The 15,266-nt window shown below is 39.4% G+C and overlaps 1 protein-coding gene across 3 annotated transcripts in view; it reads right to left on the reverse strand.

Annotated features, from left to right (window-relative positions):
• The window catches only part of SLC8A3 (solute carrier family 8 member A3), a 1,486,960-nt gene that overhangs the window by 381,379 nt on the left and 1,090,315 nt on the right, over positions 1–15,266 (reverse strand). For 2 of the 3 annotated variants that reach the window (XM_044073963.1, XM_044073964.1), the window contains exon 3: positions 10,024–10,130. The exons of the other annotated variant lie outside the window; for it this stretch is intronic. In XM_044073963.1, coding sequence (XP_043929898.1) covers positions 10,024–10,130 — 107 coding nt within the window. The remainder of the gene's footprint in view (positions 1–10,023; positions 10,131–15,266) is intronic. 3 annotated transcript variants of the gene reach the window in all.

Genomic DNA, 15,266 nt, shown 5'->3' on the forward strand with positions numbered 1-15,266 from the left:
TAGTAATGAGATGTTTATTTTTATTTTTATTTTACATTTGTTGACTGGGATAGTCCGACTGGATACATGTCCATTGTCAGTGGAGGCCCGGGGAGAAAAGCTCCAAGGGTAAGCAGATACAGCATTACATAATACCAGCATTACATATTACAAACAGACTATTTACAGAGATTACATAAGTAAGCAAGTTAAACAAGTTCCACAGGTTACAGTTAATCCTGAGCACAAGTCAGGATTAAATTAAATTGCACAGTAAACTGGTTATCAGATTTTTATTCTAGAGAGAGTTAGCCAGGCTTGATACATTGACATAGCCAGTTAAGTGACAAATGTTGTTTGAGTCTAGTTTTAAATTGACCTAAGGTGGAAAGTAAGGTAATATCAGTTGGAAGAGAGTTCCAGGATCTACTTACAGAGTTTGCAAAGAGAGAATCACCGGCTGTGTTATTAATTTTGCTAGTCTGAATTAGTAGTTTGTTAGAGGATCGAAGCGGTCTAGGATTGTTATAGGGGGTGATAATATTTTTAAGTGCAGGAGTATTGTCCGGATTATAGAGGATTTTATAGGCCATAATCAGTTGGTTATACTGGATTAGGCTGGGTAGTTCAAGCCAACCAAGATGATTTAAATTGATGCAATGATGTGTCCTAAAAGGCAGCCCAGTGGCAAACCTGGCAATGTGGTTGTAGCAAACTGAGAGTTTGTTAAGGACAGTCTTGTTTAAATTCGAGAGTACAGGGGATGCATACAGAAGGGTTGAAAGAAGGTGAGAGCGAGCTATGGCAATTTTAGCTGGAGGAGTTAGGAAGGCTTTTATTCTGTAAAGTGACCCTAGTTTTTTATTGATGGTTTTGATAGTTTGGTTAACATGTAGGTCAAATTTTAGATTATTGTCTACTTGTCTATTGTCTATTGTGCCACACAAAAGGACTTTCTGACCACAGTGGCAATGTGGCAGTCAAAAGAGAGGTTGCTGTCTGTGTTCCTAAATCTCTTATAACACCTTCTGTGTTCAGTGGACTACCATCAATATGGTAATTCATGGTAACCGAGTATTTCCCAAAGGGGATGACGACACATTTTTTGGCATTGAGCTAAAGGCCATGGTTCTGACACAAGTCGTTGGTCTCAGTAGGGCCTTTCTGTAGGATGTCAACATCACTTGAGGAGTTAATAATAGCTCCCAATTTGCAATCGTCTGCGAACTTTGTCAGCCAGGGTCCCGTCATGTTGGCCTGGACTTCAGACAAGTAGATACTAAACAGGAGAGGAGCCAGGACTGAACCCTGTGGAACTCCACTCGTGCTTGGTCAGCAGTCTGACTTGGAGTCAGCTACTTTCACACTGTGGGTTCTATCTGTGAGCCAGTTTGCAACCCACCTAATGATATATGGGTTAATGCCTAGCTTAGTGAGTTTTTCTATGATTCCTGAGTGGGGAATGGTATCAAACGCCTTGGCCAGCTCACGGTAGGCTGTATGAACCACCTTGCCTTCATCCACAGCTCTGGTGACTGACTCAAAGAAGTCAACCAGGTTGAGCAGGCATGATCTATCCTTCACAAAACCAAACTGTGTGGGATCCAGAGTTTGGAGATACCCGCTATCCTTGTTTATTAGGTCCATGATGATGCGTTCCATAGCTTTGCATATCAGACTCATCAGGCTAATGGGGCGATAGTTCCCAGGGTCTGTAGTCACTCCTCTTTTGTGGAGAGGGATGACTGTAGCAATGTACCATCAATGATTTGCCATAAAACCAAAAAACTATGAGGAACAGACCATAAATAAGAGGCAAAAATCTCGGCATTCTGTGAAAATCAGGATAGTTGAGAGGTATGTATGTCAACTGCCTGCACTTCTTCCTAGCTTTTCCAGAATACTCTAAGCAAAACACCATTCTCCTTCTTCTTTGTAATAACTGATGTGAAGTTTACAACACATGTCTTGCCACTTGGTCTCCATGATTTACTCCTTCTACCCAATTTAAAGAATTGCAAGCTTGAAATATTGCATGACAGAAGTGTGAAAAACACCATCACATAATTTTTGCACAGACCAGTATTCTGACTCCCTATTGAAATAGTGCAACTTCAAATGCTACGTTGTGAAATGACAGATTTAAAAAAGACTGAAACTACAAGAAAACATCAAATATCAAACTTAATATTAAATATCAAACATGACTTTTTGTCTTTAAACTTATTTCTTGCAGGGAGGCAAGCCTCATGCACCCCACACAAGGAGGAAGGGACACGCCTCCCACGCCTACTGTACTTAAATATACCAACTCTGACATTTCCATACCTCAGAGAAAAGAGAATATTATGAGATAAGGGCAATCTCAGACTTAGTATAATTAAGTCCTAATTTTCAGTCATTTAGTCTCCACATTCCATGACTTGGCATTGTCAGTCTTTGCAGTTCAAATGGTTAACCAGTGCTTCCCCCAGTGTGACCTCTCTGAGGTCACACAATCTCAGTGAAAAGGGAAAATGTGGCCTCCCCACCCCCCACCACACATGCGTCTTCCCGCTTCTCTGAGCCTGTGATCAAAGATCAAGTACAGCATCTGTGACAAAATGAGTTCTGACACAATAACAAACACAACATCTATACACAGTTTTACTATGTTGATATTAAATTATGACACTGACAATATAGCATGTGGTGTTCCCCAAACTAGTTAAATCTGTCTCCATTCTGTTTTCATCAACATTCTCAAATAATACTCTCTTTATATTATCTTAGCTGTCTGCGTCCACCTTGCTTTCTTTCTGCATGCATCACTGCAGATAATTTACTGTTTATTCATTTCTTCATCAATTGTAAGTCTTGCACTGTGTTTTGTTAGCCCATAATTGTTTCTCTTTCCTGTTCCAGCACAATGCCCCCCCCCGCCCCCACTTATTTTTCCTTTTTGGTTTATGAGTGATACCGTTTTAATTCTTCTAAGAAATCCATCTCTAACCCATTTCCATACCTTATGCATCCCTTAATACTCTCCCAGCCATTTAACTCTTGGCAATCTCACCCAACATAATAAATCAGCTATACTAAAACTTCACACCAGCCTTTTTGTTAACACTTTCTTATTCTTCTCGCTGTTGTAAAGAACTGAGAAGCATTGCCAGTGCTGATTTTATCGAATATCTCCGATTCCCTTTGCATCAGTTTATTCTGTTTTTGGTATTCTATTGTTTCTAATATAGTGTTGTATCAATTGGCTATCTCTAACTTTATTTAAAAGCACAACAAAGTCACAGTTTCTACCATGGAGCAAAGTGCCTTTCTATTAACGTAGCAGATTAAATTTTCTCTCCCCTGTAAGAATAATCTTACCTTAAGTTCCAGGACTCCTTATTCTCTCCCTTACTGACATATCCTCCTGATATATCCTCCTCCTTTGCTATGTCTGATTATTTATAGAATATATCCATTTGCAATCACCAGTTCTTCCTTCATCTACTTTAATTGCTAATGTACTTGAATAACATTCTAAAACTCTGTGTTGTGCTCATGTGTATTTTCTTCTAAGTGTCCATTTAACATGTCTCTTATACAGTGAGTATACCATTCTCTATATTCCCTAACAAATGTGGAATACATCTGGACTCATTTAAAATAATCCAGTTTATGTTATATTTGCTTGTTGACAGAAGGACACAATAAATCTGCCCTTTTTAAGGGACTTAACATTCTACCTCCCTTTCATCCCATCCTCTCCCTTAACCCTTAATCCACCCATCTTATATACTTTCCAGAATACCCCTATGGGTTCCTTTTCTACCAGCATTCCAACAGTCCACTTAATGTGTCCACAGTTCTCTCTTTGAAAAAAAGAAAAGCATTCTGACATCCACGGTGCACTTAGTCTATACATGCCTGCATGCTACCGGTATCCCTTCCTACCTTCCCCCATTTTCCTTACTTTAAAGAATGACCCTTTCCCATCTCCCTGACAATAACTTATGCACAAAATCCCTGTCTCTTTGGGGATTAAGTGAAAACAGCTTGAACTCCTCCAGCCTCTGGCAATATTCCCTCCTGTTCATCCCATGGATATACCTCTCAACTGTACAAAATTTCACAGAATGTCTGGCTTTTCACCTCATATTTATTGGTTTGCCCATTATACAGTTTGTGGTTTTCTGACAAATCAATGTGCATTAAAGCCACTAAATAATGAGACATTTCAGACTTCATATCCTTCAGAAAATGCATATTAATACAATTTTTTTTTCTAGCAACTTTCTAAGTTGATGATTAATAATTTGAAGGATGTCCCTGATTTCGGGCCTTTGTCCCCTAATTATTTTTGGCTTTGTACAGAATTCTTGTGCTAAGAAGCTGAGAGGTATGCGGACTGTGGATCTTTTTGGTAATGTTCATCTGAACTGCTTTCAGCAGTCTGATATCTTTTTTGAGCTCCAAACTAGAACACAAGATACAGTCTGATCAAATTCCTGTAGTATAGAAGCATTAACACTTTTCTCTCAAAGCTACTCTCATGGTGTAGCAGGACTAAGCCCTGCCTATCACACAGTCAACCTGGGTTTTAGAGGGGCAGAGAGGAAGGGAGGGAGGGATGTTATCATCTCTGTTTGGTGGATAGTTCTGTGGGCATCTCCTATGATGATCCCTGGTTGAGACGGAGGATGTCAAACTAGGAGATGTGTGCCAAAGGGGGGAATAAGGTGGGGACAAGACTGTGTTGCTGCTATGGAGGCAGAGTGATACACCATATGTCCCCATTGTACACCCACTCATGTTACCAACCACAAAGGGATCAAAGGGAGGGGGGAAGTAAGATGGGTAGGGCATAAAATAAACAATGGCCAGACCCCCCCTGGGAGCTGTCAAGTTCCTTGTTGATCCCAGCCCTAGAGACATAGTCTTTGGGGTTTAGGAGGTGGCTGGTAGACAGAATCTATACCCTTAAAGATACAGCACAGCATTCTATTTGCTGTAGCTGTAACCCTCTCACTCTGTTTCTGTTGGACCAGTCCTGATGTGACCACCACCTGCAAATCTACTTCCTGCTTTGTTGCCATCAGTTACACTCTTTCAGCAGGTACTTCATACTAGGGTCACTGTGGCACAAATGCCGGACTTTGCATTTGTTTGCACTGTACTTCAACTACCACTTTTCTGTCCACTTGTTCAGCCTTTCCAGCCCCTTGAATAGAACCCCCCCCTCATCTGCCACTTTGGCATTTAATAGCTGTGTCTCATGCAAAGATTTTGCAGGAACTGTTCCAGCACATCTGCTGAAATAGAAGTGGCCAGATATACTGTGTCAGATTTTGCTAATAAAAATAGTACTATGAATGAGACAGGAAGTCTAGGGTTGCCACAACTAAAGACAGACTCTTCTTTCTTCAAGCTGTGGTAACATCTGAATTAGTTTGTTACTTAGCAAGGGGTATGTTCCCTGAGAGGGACTTGTTACTACTCTGCATAAAACTTGAGATTTTCCGTATTTTTCTCCAGTACTGTTTTCCTCCGTGGAAACAGCACATAAACATTTCAGTGTGTGTCTTGTATGCCTTTCACAGCTTTGAAGGGAACTAATAAATTACAGAGATTATATTTCATCAGTGCACAGCTCACTGCTTAAATTCTAGCACCTCTGTCTCCTATATTATTCATCATTGTTCACTTTCAAGTGTATTGTGAAATACTGGTCATGTGACTATCAGTAAGTATTGTGAGGTATGATTATCATCAAAATTGTAATTCCACTGTTATACATTTCTTTAACCTTTATTTTTTATTCAAAATAATACTGTAAACAATAGAAATTATTGCATGACTATTCTATACTACAATTACTGTAACAAGTTCGTTTCAATATGTACATATCACTCAGTACTGTAATTTAGAGTAAGACAAATTTCATTACCTTGTCTCTCTGGACTTTTATTGTATTTTTGCATTATAACTGCATAGTACTCTAATATTTATGTATGAATTTTACATCTCTGATGGAATCTTTTTGAATAAATGCATTTTTTACTGCTGGGTTTTGTATTCACGTCTTAAAGATAACTTCTGATAATGTAAGTGTAGAGTGTAGAACAGGAAATGCATTTTGAAGGTTGTCTTAGTGTTGTTGTAATTGTTACAACTTTCTTCAAGGACCTGTTTATATGTTATGAAATATTACTAAAGGAAAACAATTTTTAGGTGATTATAGCCAACCTGACTGGCACAGGGGCTGGGGGCTGCAGGACCCTTTTTCAGTGATGTGGTGTTTGAAGGTTGGTATATTTGCTGAAAGCAGTTTTCACTTCTAATATCACCCCAACATGTGATGTGTCATTAAATACAACTGCACTGCCCTTCAAACACTAGTTGGATTTTTAGTTCCAGACATTTTTTCCTCCTTTGGCTTCTGCATTCACCTCAGATGTCAGCTACGCACACCCATCATGAATTAGTGACATACCCCTTATGAAAGGGGCGAGTTCTCTGTGCCAAACACAGTGCTGCAAGTTACCATGGTACTCTGGTAGCTTATAACATCCACCACTGACTACAGCTGGGCATGTCTCCCACACTGGTAACCAGAATCTAGTTTTGAATGATAAATGCCCATGTGTCACAACATTGTGCCACTGTGGTAACATTAAGGGAATCACAGTTAAGTAGTAACCAAAGGACAGGCAATAAAAGTGTTGTGTCAGCATTCTTGTGAGAAAAAATCTCCAAAGAATTTTGGGTATTACATGACACTAGCATGAAGGAAATTGCTGCCACTGATTAAGAATTCTCTTCCCGCTCAGAAAACTTTGAATTAAGCTTGGTCTCCTTTTTTGCATGTCTCCTACATGCATCCCAGTTGAGATATTATGTTTTTTTTCCTCTGAGTTCTTTCTGCCTTTATTCCTGCTGAACATCAAGCTCCTCCCATTGGTCTTGAACCTATTCATTCCCACATACTGGCTAGAACTAACTGGGAGGCTATCATCTAAACAGCTGTGAAGGTGGTTTATACCCTTGCCTGTGTCCACAGGCTATGGATGTATTTCTGTTGGCCCTAGGGCCACCACTGGGTGGCTGATATAGCTATTCACATTGCCCTGAGTAACTATTTCATCCTCATCATACATGTAAATGTTTACACCAATGCAAACACACACACACACACACACACACACACACACACACACACACACACACACACACACACACACACACACACACACACGCATGCACACACACGCACACACACACACACACACACACACACACACACACACACACACACACACACACACACACACACACACACACCTCTGCCAGTTGTATGCCTTTCATTGCATTGCTGTCTCCTTTTGTTGGTAATGGAACAGCAGACCAGGACCACCAATCTTCCCCCAGGATGGGTGAGTTGGCATTCTCCACTTTTCCCATCCTCTGCTACCCAGTTTCTGCAGCATCCATGCCACTACTCGAACTCAGATAATTTGGGTCATAGTCACAATGTTGTCCATCTATGTCAAGGAAGTCAGGCTAATAAAGTCTGAGTCTGTCCAACCTTGTGGAAGAAATAATACTTAAAATTCACACTTCAAAAAGGCTGTGCCACTTCAGAGATGCACTTCTGTGGAGCTGCAGAAGTGCTTAGTACCCCTGAAAAATACTACTGTTGGGGACCAATTTAACTTTGACCAACTTAGCAAAGTTCATTGCAGTCATCTGATTTACATTCACAAAAGTGACATATACCTGTAAGGGCAATATTTCTACTGCCAACAATGTGGGGCCCTTGTGGCAGAGGACTGTTTAAGTGGAACACTTAGTAAATAGAGGTCCACTTTTTTATTTCAGTTCAGCAGGGCTGGGAGTTCCAGTACCACTTTGGTGTTTCCCTGTTGGACAACAGAGGATACGGATATGAAACCAAACAGCTGCATGTGTGTTTGGCACTGATGACTGCACAGTGATCCCATCTGACTTGATGTATAGTTTGTGGTCAGAGGAAGAACCATTATAGGTAGGCCTTTATTTTAAAAGGCTCCACAATCTGAGCTGAAATGCCTATTACTGTGAAAGTATGTAAAAGAATATCAAAGAGTAAATTTAAATTACTAGCTACTTGACAGTTCACTATGATGTGAGCCAACAGCAGACTGGGGGGGGGGGGGTAGGGAGACCAAAATATGAGCACGGTGTGTATATAAAAGTACTTTTCCTACATGACAACAGTGACAGTAAACTATCATGTGCCACACATGTAGGCCCAAGCTCCACTCAGCGGTTGCAAGAATTATGTAAGGAATGGCAGTTTAATCCTGGAAATAGTCAGCCTCCAGTCTAATGTCCCTACATCACCCAATGGGTAGCTAACTGGCTTACTGATAGAACCCACACTGTAAAAGTAGCCTACTCCAAATCTAGCTCCAGACAAGTGACAAGTGGAGTACCTCAGGGTTCAGTCCTGGGACCGCTTTTGTTTGGCATCTACTTCTCTGAAGTACAGGCCAACACTAAGGGACTCTGGATAACAAAGTTCGCAGATGACTGCAAACTGGGAGCCATTATTGAATCCCCAAATGATGTGGATACTCTACAAAAGGGCCTTACAGAAACAGATGCTTGGTGCCAGAGCCGTGGGCTCAAGCTCAATGCCAAGAAATGTATAGTTATCCCCTTTGGGAAAAAAGATGTATCCGAAGTACCATATAGGTGGCAGTACACTAAACACTGAAAGTGTGATAAGAGACTTAGGGACACAGGTGGACAGTAGTCTCACCTTCGATAACCACATCGCCACAACAGTCAGGAAATCCTTCTATGTGCCACACCTCATCACTAAGGGCTTTTCATCCAGAAAAAAGGAGGTCATTGTCCCACTGTACTCATCCCTCATTAGACCCATTATAGAATACAACGCCCCGTTTGGTATGTACCTCTGAAGACATCTGCAACAACTGGAAAGGCTGCAGAAATACCTCACTAAAAGAATCACAGGCCTAAAGCAGATACCCTATGCTGACCTCCTTAAAAAACTCCAGCTATACTCTGTCGCATATCGTCTACTCAGAGGCGATCTTTGCTTAACATACAAGGCCATGTCAAACCCAGAGCTGTTGGACATGCTACACTTAAAGAAATCCCAATCCCTCAGAGCCACACGCTCCAGGGATCTAAACCTTGTCATCACAATAAACAAAACATGCTGGAGGGATAGGTTCCTGACCCAGAGACACCCCAGACTCTGGAATAGATTGCCCATACATGTCAAGTAAAGTGCCTCTTTGGTCCTCTTCAAAAGGAACCTTGACGATTGGATGGGAGAAAGGAAATTCACCCCTGGGATCACATCAGTCGCTCTGCTAGACAGGGGACAAGGGAAGTAAATAGTGTGGGAAGAAGCAGCCAAGGAATTGTTATGGCTAGGCTTGTATAGGCCCTAGGGCTGATAGCCTAGTACCAACCTATGAACCTATAATGGATGCACCATGTAATCCTTCCTATTGTTAAAACATCTGTTCTTTTCACTTAATAGCCCTACTAAAAGTGGTTGACACTGACAGGGATGTCATTTAAATTATTCTGTTTTCTAGCACTTGCTGCCACATTACCCAACAGTGTCTTCAGTTTCAGGGAAGCAGTCAAATGTAGACAATCAAATTTCATTGATACTTCTTCCTTAAAGGTATCAGTGCTTGCTAAATAAAATATGTAAGCTCTTCCCCCCCCCCATTTCTGTTCCGTTATTTACTACATAACATCACACGCTTTTGAACATAAATAGTTCCCTCTGGTGCCACACTTGACATTGCATACACTGAGAACATGCAAAATGGCATGCAGACACTGAGCAATGATATGTGCATAAATATGCTGCAACTTGCTAAGGTTCGCTAGGAACCATAAGACAAATCATGCTATACAGGCATGTAGCTTTAGTGGAACAAGCAATTATAATCAAAAAGAAAGGCAAGCCAACGAAGGAAGAAGAGGTTAAAGAACAACATTTGCTGTAGTCAGATGGGAGAGAAGGTACTGCACCTTTCTGTAAACTCATATCCATCATGCGAGGATCGGCCAGCTCAATGTAGAAATCCTTGTTTTTCTCATATTCCTCATCATCAATTATTTTGATCTGAATTGTTTTGCTGTGGATGAAAAAATAATATGCGTCACAAGGAGAGAGAGGGAGGAGAAACGGGAGGAAAGAAGCAGTTGAGTAGGAACAAAGACAAACAGAAAAGGAAAAAAACAAAGGATGAATGAAGAAAAGAGTAAACAACAAAACTAAAATCACACTGTACAATGCAGCCCAAGTGGGCCTCAACAGACAAATGGAAACTATTCATTGAGCATGCTCAGTATACTTTATCAATATGGTTGAAAGGTTCCAAATCAAAAATCCTCTAGAAAATTGAAAACAATCTGTTGTACTAAGTATTTTTCCTTATATATATGTTTTTTACCATTCAATATTTTTTTCCTATAAATCATTTTTAGTTATTGGCAATCATGAAACAGACAGTGCTGAACTATGATGCACAGATACGTCACTGTATGAATGATGTTTCAGTAAGGCATGTAGAATAGAATAGTGGGGAAAAGGGAATATTACAAAGTATATTGACCAAGTCTGGTTTTCAGATTTGCTTTCAGAACACACCGATCATTACATAACCAAGTGCAAATTCATCTAGGATGGATCCCAAGCTTTTGAAAAAGGGAGAGCTATTTAATGTAGACAAATGCAAATTTTGGTGTTTACAGTAGCTAAATGTAGAACAGAACACACAGGATGACACCCTTACCTTCGTTTCTTTGTCGTCAGTAAGTCAGGTCATAGCATTATCATAACCAACTACTCTACATGAAGTGAAAAGCAGAAGGCAAACCTAAGTGTATTACCAAAGTCAATGTCTTAGTGAGAGCTATTCCCCGTGCATGTCTTGCCCTCCAGACTTATTTTCACAGCACTGACTCATTCCTCTCAAACCAACGGTTTACAGCTCCTACTACATTTTTGATATACTATAACATTCCCTTAATGCCTTTAACTTGTGCTCCTGTCCTAACTGTACCACTGCATATTTCCTGGCTAGGGAGATCTGAACTATGTGCTCTATAGTTTGCATCAAACCAAGAACCTCTTCCTATCCCGCTTAAGTTCAGCTCTTACTACCTGTCCCTAATTTGACTTTTTGGGGCTTATGTCGTTTAATGCTTTCCATTTTCTGTCACTATCTGGCTTCCTGCTAATAGGTATGCTGTCCCTGTGCTTATTATGAGCTACCATTTCCTACAATACTTGAATCAGCGTACTCTTCAGTGGACATAAACAAGTACTACTACTAGACTGGAAAAGTCCAGAGCCAGATTCATTAATACCTACACTAAATGTACATGATCTGTATTCAAGAACATCCTTACCACAGTTTTTGTACTTTCTAGTCACTCAGAAAGATTACAATAAGTATACATGTAGTCTACGCTTTGTGGGACCTTTATGAACCCACCTCAATTTTATGGATGCAAGAAAATCAGAAGGAAAACTAAAATTAGGAGGAAGAACATGTGCGTTATGCTTGTGTGGTCTGTTTACTCAGAATGGTGTACACAGTGTAGGAATTAATGAATCCCAGGGTATTCGGAAAGCAGTGGGGGAAGCAAAGTCTTACCAGTCTTATGGTTGCATAAAAATATATATGCATAAAGTAAATACAGCTTTTTTTTTGTTAATTTTTAAAACATAAAGTACAGTCTTACACACCTTCATACAGTTTCACATCAGAAGAAAACACTGGCAGTATCAGTTCAGAAACTGAATTATTTTTACCTATATGACTGTAACCATAAAAAAAAAAAAAAAAGAAAGAAAAACTGAAGTTGCCTGAAGAAAGACTGCATTAAGCAATTAAAGGGTGCATTCATATTCTGTATCCTTTGATCTGCAATACAGAACCTATCAGTGGCATTTGAATTTGTGCTAAGCAAACCTTTGTTGTGCACTTTGTGTTCTATAAGTGTGTACAGCCATGGGTGAATGTGCTTCCCACCTTATAATCGTTACTGTATATATTCCTTCCATAAAGCTCTACAAAAAGCTAGTTTTGGTTTGCTCTGCTAATCAAGGAAGTAATTCAGCTTCCTTAGCAGAACACTCAATGATAATATAACTACACTTCTCTCTGGGAAGTGTTATCATATGCACAAAATTATTTCAAGAGTTCAAAAATGAAATTAGATTTCAGCGTGTTTAATCTAAAATGATTTATGCTGTCATAATCTGTCGTACAGTTGGATTCATCCCATCAAATCATATGCATATAATTATAATTTGGGTTAACTGATTGATTGCTCACTGAAGTATGCACTTTGCTTGTATCATGACTGGTCGTATTGTTCATATTTATATTTTCTTGTTATTTATTCTATATAATAACTAGTGCACACATTTTATATGATTCATTGTAACAATATTGTGGATGGAGAAAGATTTATACAGTCCAGTCCATACACCTGTTAAATAAGTTAACAAATAATGGAAAATAAAGTAAATAAAAAGCAATCCTGATTTATGGTTATTACATATGAATACTGATACGTTATCATTCTGACAGTTTCATATCAATATCATTCTGGTCCAGTGGCTGAGATGCTGCTGTTCAGGATGCTGACCAACCACGACATCATAAATGATGGATGGCCTCTGTGTTTATCATTGTATGTGATGACATCTACGTGGTAGTGTGTGCCAGTCTCAAACAGCATTTAACCAGAAAGAAATAAAGCTTTGCTTTGAACAGTGTACCACCTTCTTACTAACCTCTTCATCTAGCAGGACACGAACCTCTTAATCGAGGCTATCCCAACACTGAGGGGTAGAGGAGAAGCCGGGGAAGTGTGGCAGCTAGAATATGTGCATTGAAAGCTAGAGTGATGGGGTCACTGCCAAATAATGGGTCCACACTGTACAGAAAGCATGTAAAACTGAAAGCACTTAAATATGTGATGGTGATCACTGGTCACATCTATGCACAGGTCAGAAACATGCATTTCCATACCTTTTGTCATACACCCATTTGCAATTCGGTGCATGAATCCATAAATAATTTATATACGAGATGTGTTGGCGAAATACAAGTGAAGCATATATGCTAGTAGAAGATATCACTGAAAAAAGTGAAAAGGAAAAATGGTTTGGTGATGTAAACTCCCTTAGGAGAAGCCCTCCATATTAATGTGAAGGGGAACTAAAACCAGTACAGAACTAGGGGACAGGAACTGACAGATGCTGATTTTACATATCAGATACTGGTGAGGCAAAATCTCCATGGCTACTTCCAGTGTACATAAGTAGGATACAAAATAAAAAATGGTGGAAGAAAGAGTTCATAGAAAAGCCACCAACAATATGTCAGGAACGGAGAAGAAGAATTATGAGAGACATCTTATTGGTCAAGATGTTCCCAATAAACATGGCGCTTGAATATATGATGCTATCATTGTTCAGCTGAGCCATAAGGAGTTTGGAACTGGGGAGGTACTAAGAGCATCCAGACAATGAAATACTCATCACTGACTTAACAAAATACTATTTTACAAGGGTAGTTGGACCCAGAATGCATTTCCAGAATTAGTTGCTGAATTTATTTGAAGAAAGAGATGCAAGGGTGGCTGGATTGAGGAAGAAAGGGTGGCAGGGCAAATGTAGCAGCACAGGGCATTTGACACATAAATTACCTGCAGCACATCTGCAAAAGTCAATAAACATTGAGTCATTCTCTGTCTACATGTTTGCATATAAAAATTCATCACTTTCTACAACATGCAGGTTATATTACTTTGGTTTGTCAGTTCTGAAAATGAAAATATTGAATTTTTGTTGTAAGAGGGAACCACACTTCATTCTGCACTGAAGTGCACATTAAATATGCATGTTTTATTGGAACCTCTATACATGAAATTGCTGGAGTATCAGTAGCATGTAGAAAAAAAAAAACTAACAGCATAATGTCGAATGCTGTTTCCCATAGTAAATCATTGACAGTGCAGTTTCTAAGTGTGTGCTGGCAATGATTCACTTGTTTTGGAAGATTGTTACCTTCTTTGACTTGGTGCAACCACGGAATTGGTATATATATGAGTTTGGGGTGTGGTCTTGCCACCAACATCATGGATTAAGAATGACTAATGATGATTTTTTTGCCGTTTTGACTTTCGGGCATTTTTTTTTTTTTTTTTTAAATGAAGTCAGCATTTCATATTACAACTCATTTTATTTGTATTCTGCTTTTTACATTGAATGCACCTTTTTCTGGCAAGTGAGAGTAAGACATCAAGGGGGACTGAACTGCTTTAGCATGGACATAACTGCTGTACAGAATGCCATACTACATGAGGGAGAGATGTGGCATGCATGACTGCATAAATGTTTCATGTGAAGTGCAGAATTACACAAAAATAGAACATAAACATATGGAATTTGGGAGAAATTCAGAAAAAGAGAATATGTAGCACTGCATTTCTGCAACTAGTTTAAGGAATACAGATATTGCAAATATTGCAATTGCATTAGTGGCTTACACTGCACAAAGGGGTCACAGCTCACCCCTTTTCCATCTCAGAACCCGCATGCAATTGCTTGTAACTGTTGCTACCCTTTCACATATTGATGACTTCTGCAGTGTGTTTCAAAACAATACCCTTCCATATGAAATTACTGTAATTTTTTTTCAATGTGATGAGATGTGTGGTGCATTGAACAAATAATGGATTATGCCTCATTCTAGTTTTCCACATATGAAGTCTGCTACTGAAAATTTCCTTTATTTATGTTGGCTGTGTAGTCAGGAACAAAGCTGCTTTCTGCCTTAAAGAATAATTTAAACCCATAAAATATGCACTATTCTAAGCATGATTTCAAACACAGAAAGAAATTTTATAGGAATGACATAATACTGGCTATTGCTAGCATAGCAATAATGAAGTGTGAGTTTCACAATCAAGTACTACAACCTAATATTTTGACAGCAGACCGGTGGGCATCTGTCATGTTGGAGGGGAAAGTATGCACAATGTGAAATGGAAAATGTTGGAGGGGAAAGTATGCACAATGTGAAATGGACAACAAGGATTACTCTGCTAATAGCAGTTGTACATTTGTGCATCTACAAGAAATCTTATGACATTCTTTAGTTTCTCTCAAATAGTACCTATTACCAAATCTGCTGTTGATTTATACTAAAACATCCAGACAACATATAGATTATAACTGGTTAACAAGG

This window comes from Protopterus annectens, chromosome 6.part0 (assembly GCF_019279795.1).
Source record: "Protopterus annectens isolate FY-2018-M chromosome 6.part0, PAN1.0, whole genome shotgun sequence".
Classification (NCBI taxonomy): domain Eukaryota; kingdom Metazoa; phylum Chordata; order Ceratodontiformes; family Protopteridae; genus Protopterus; species Protopterus annectens.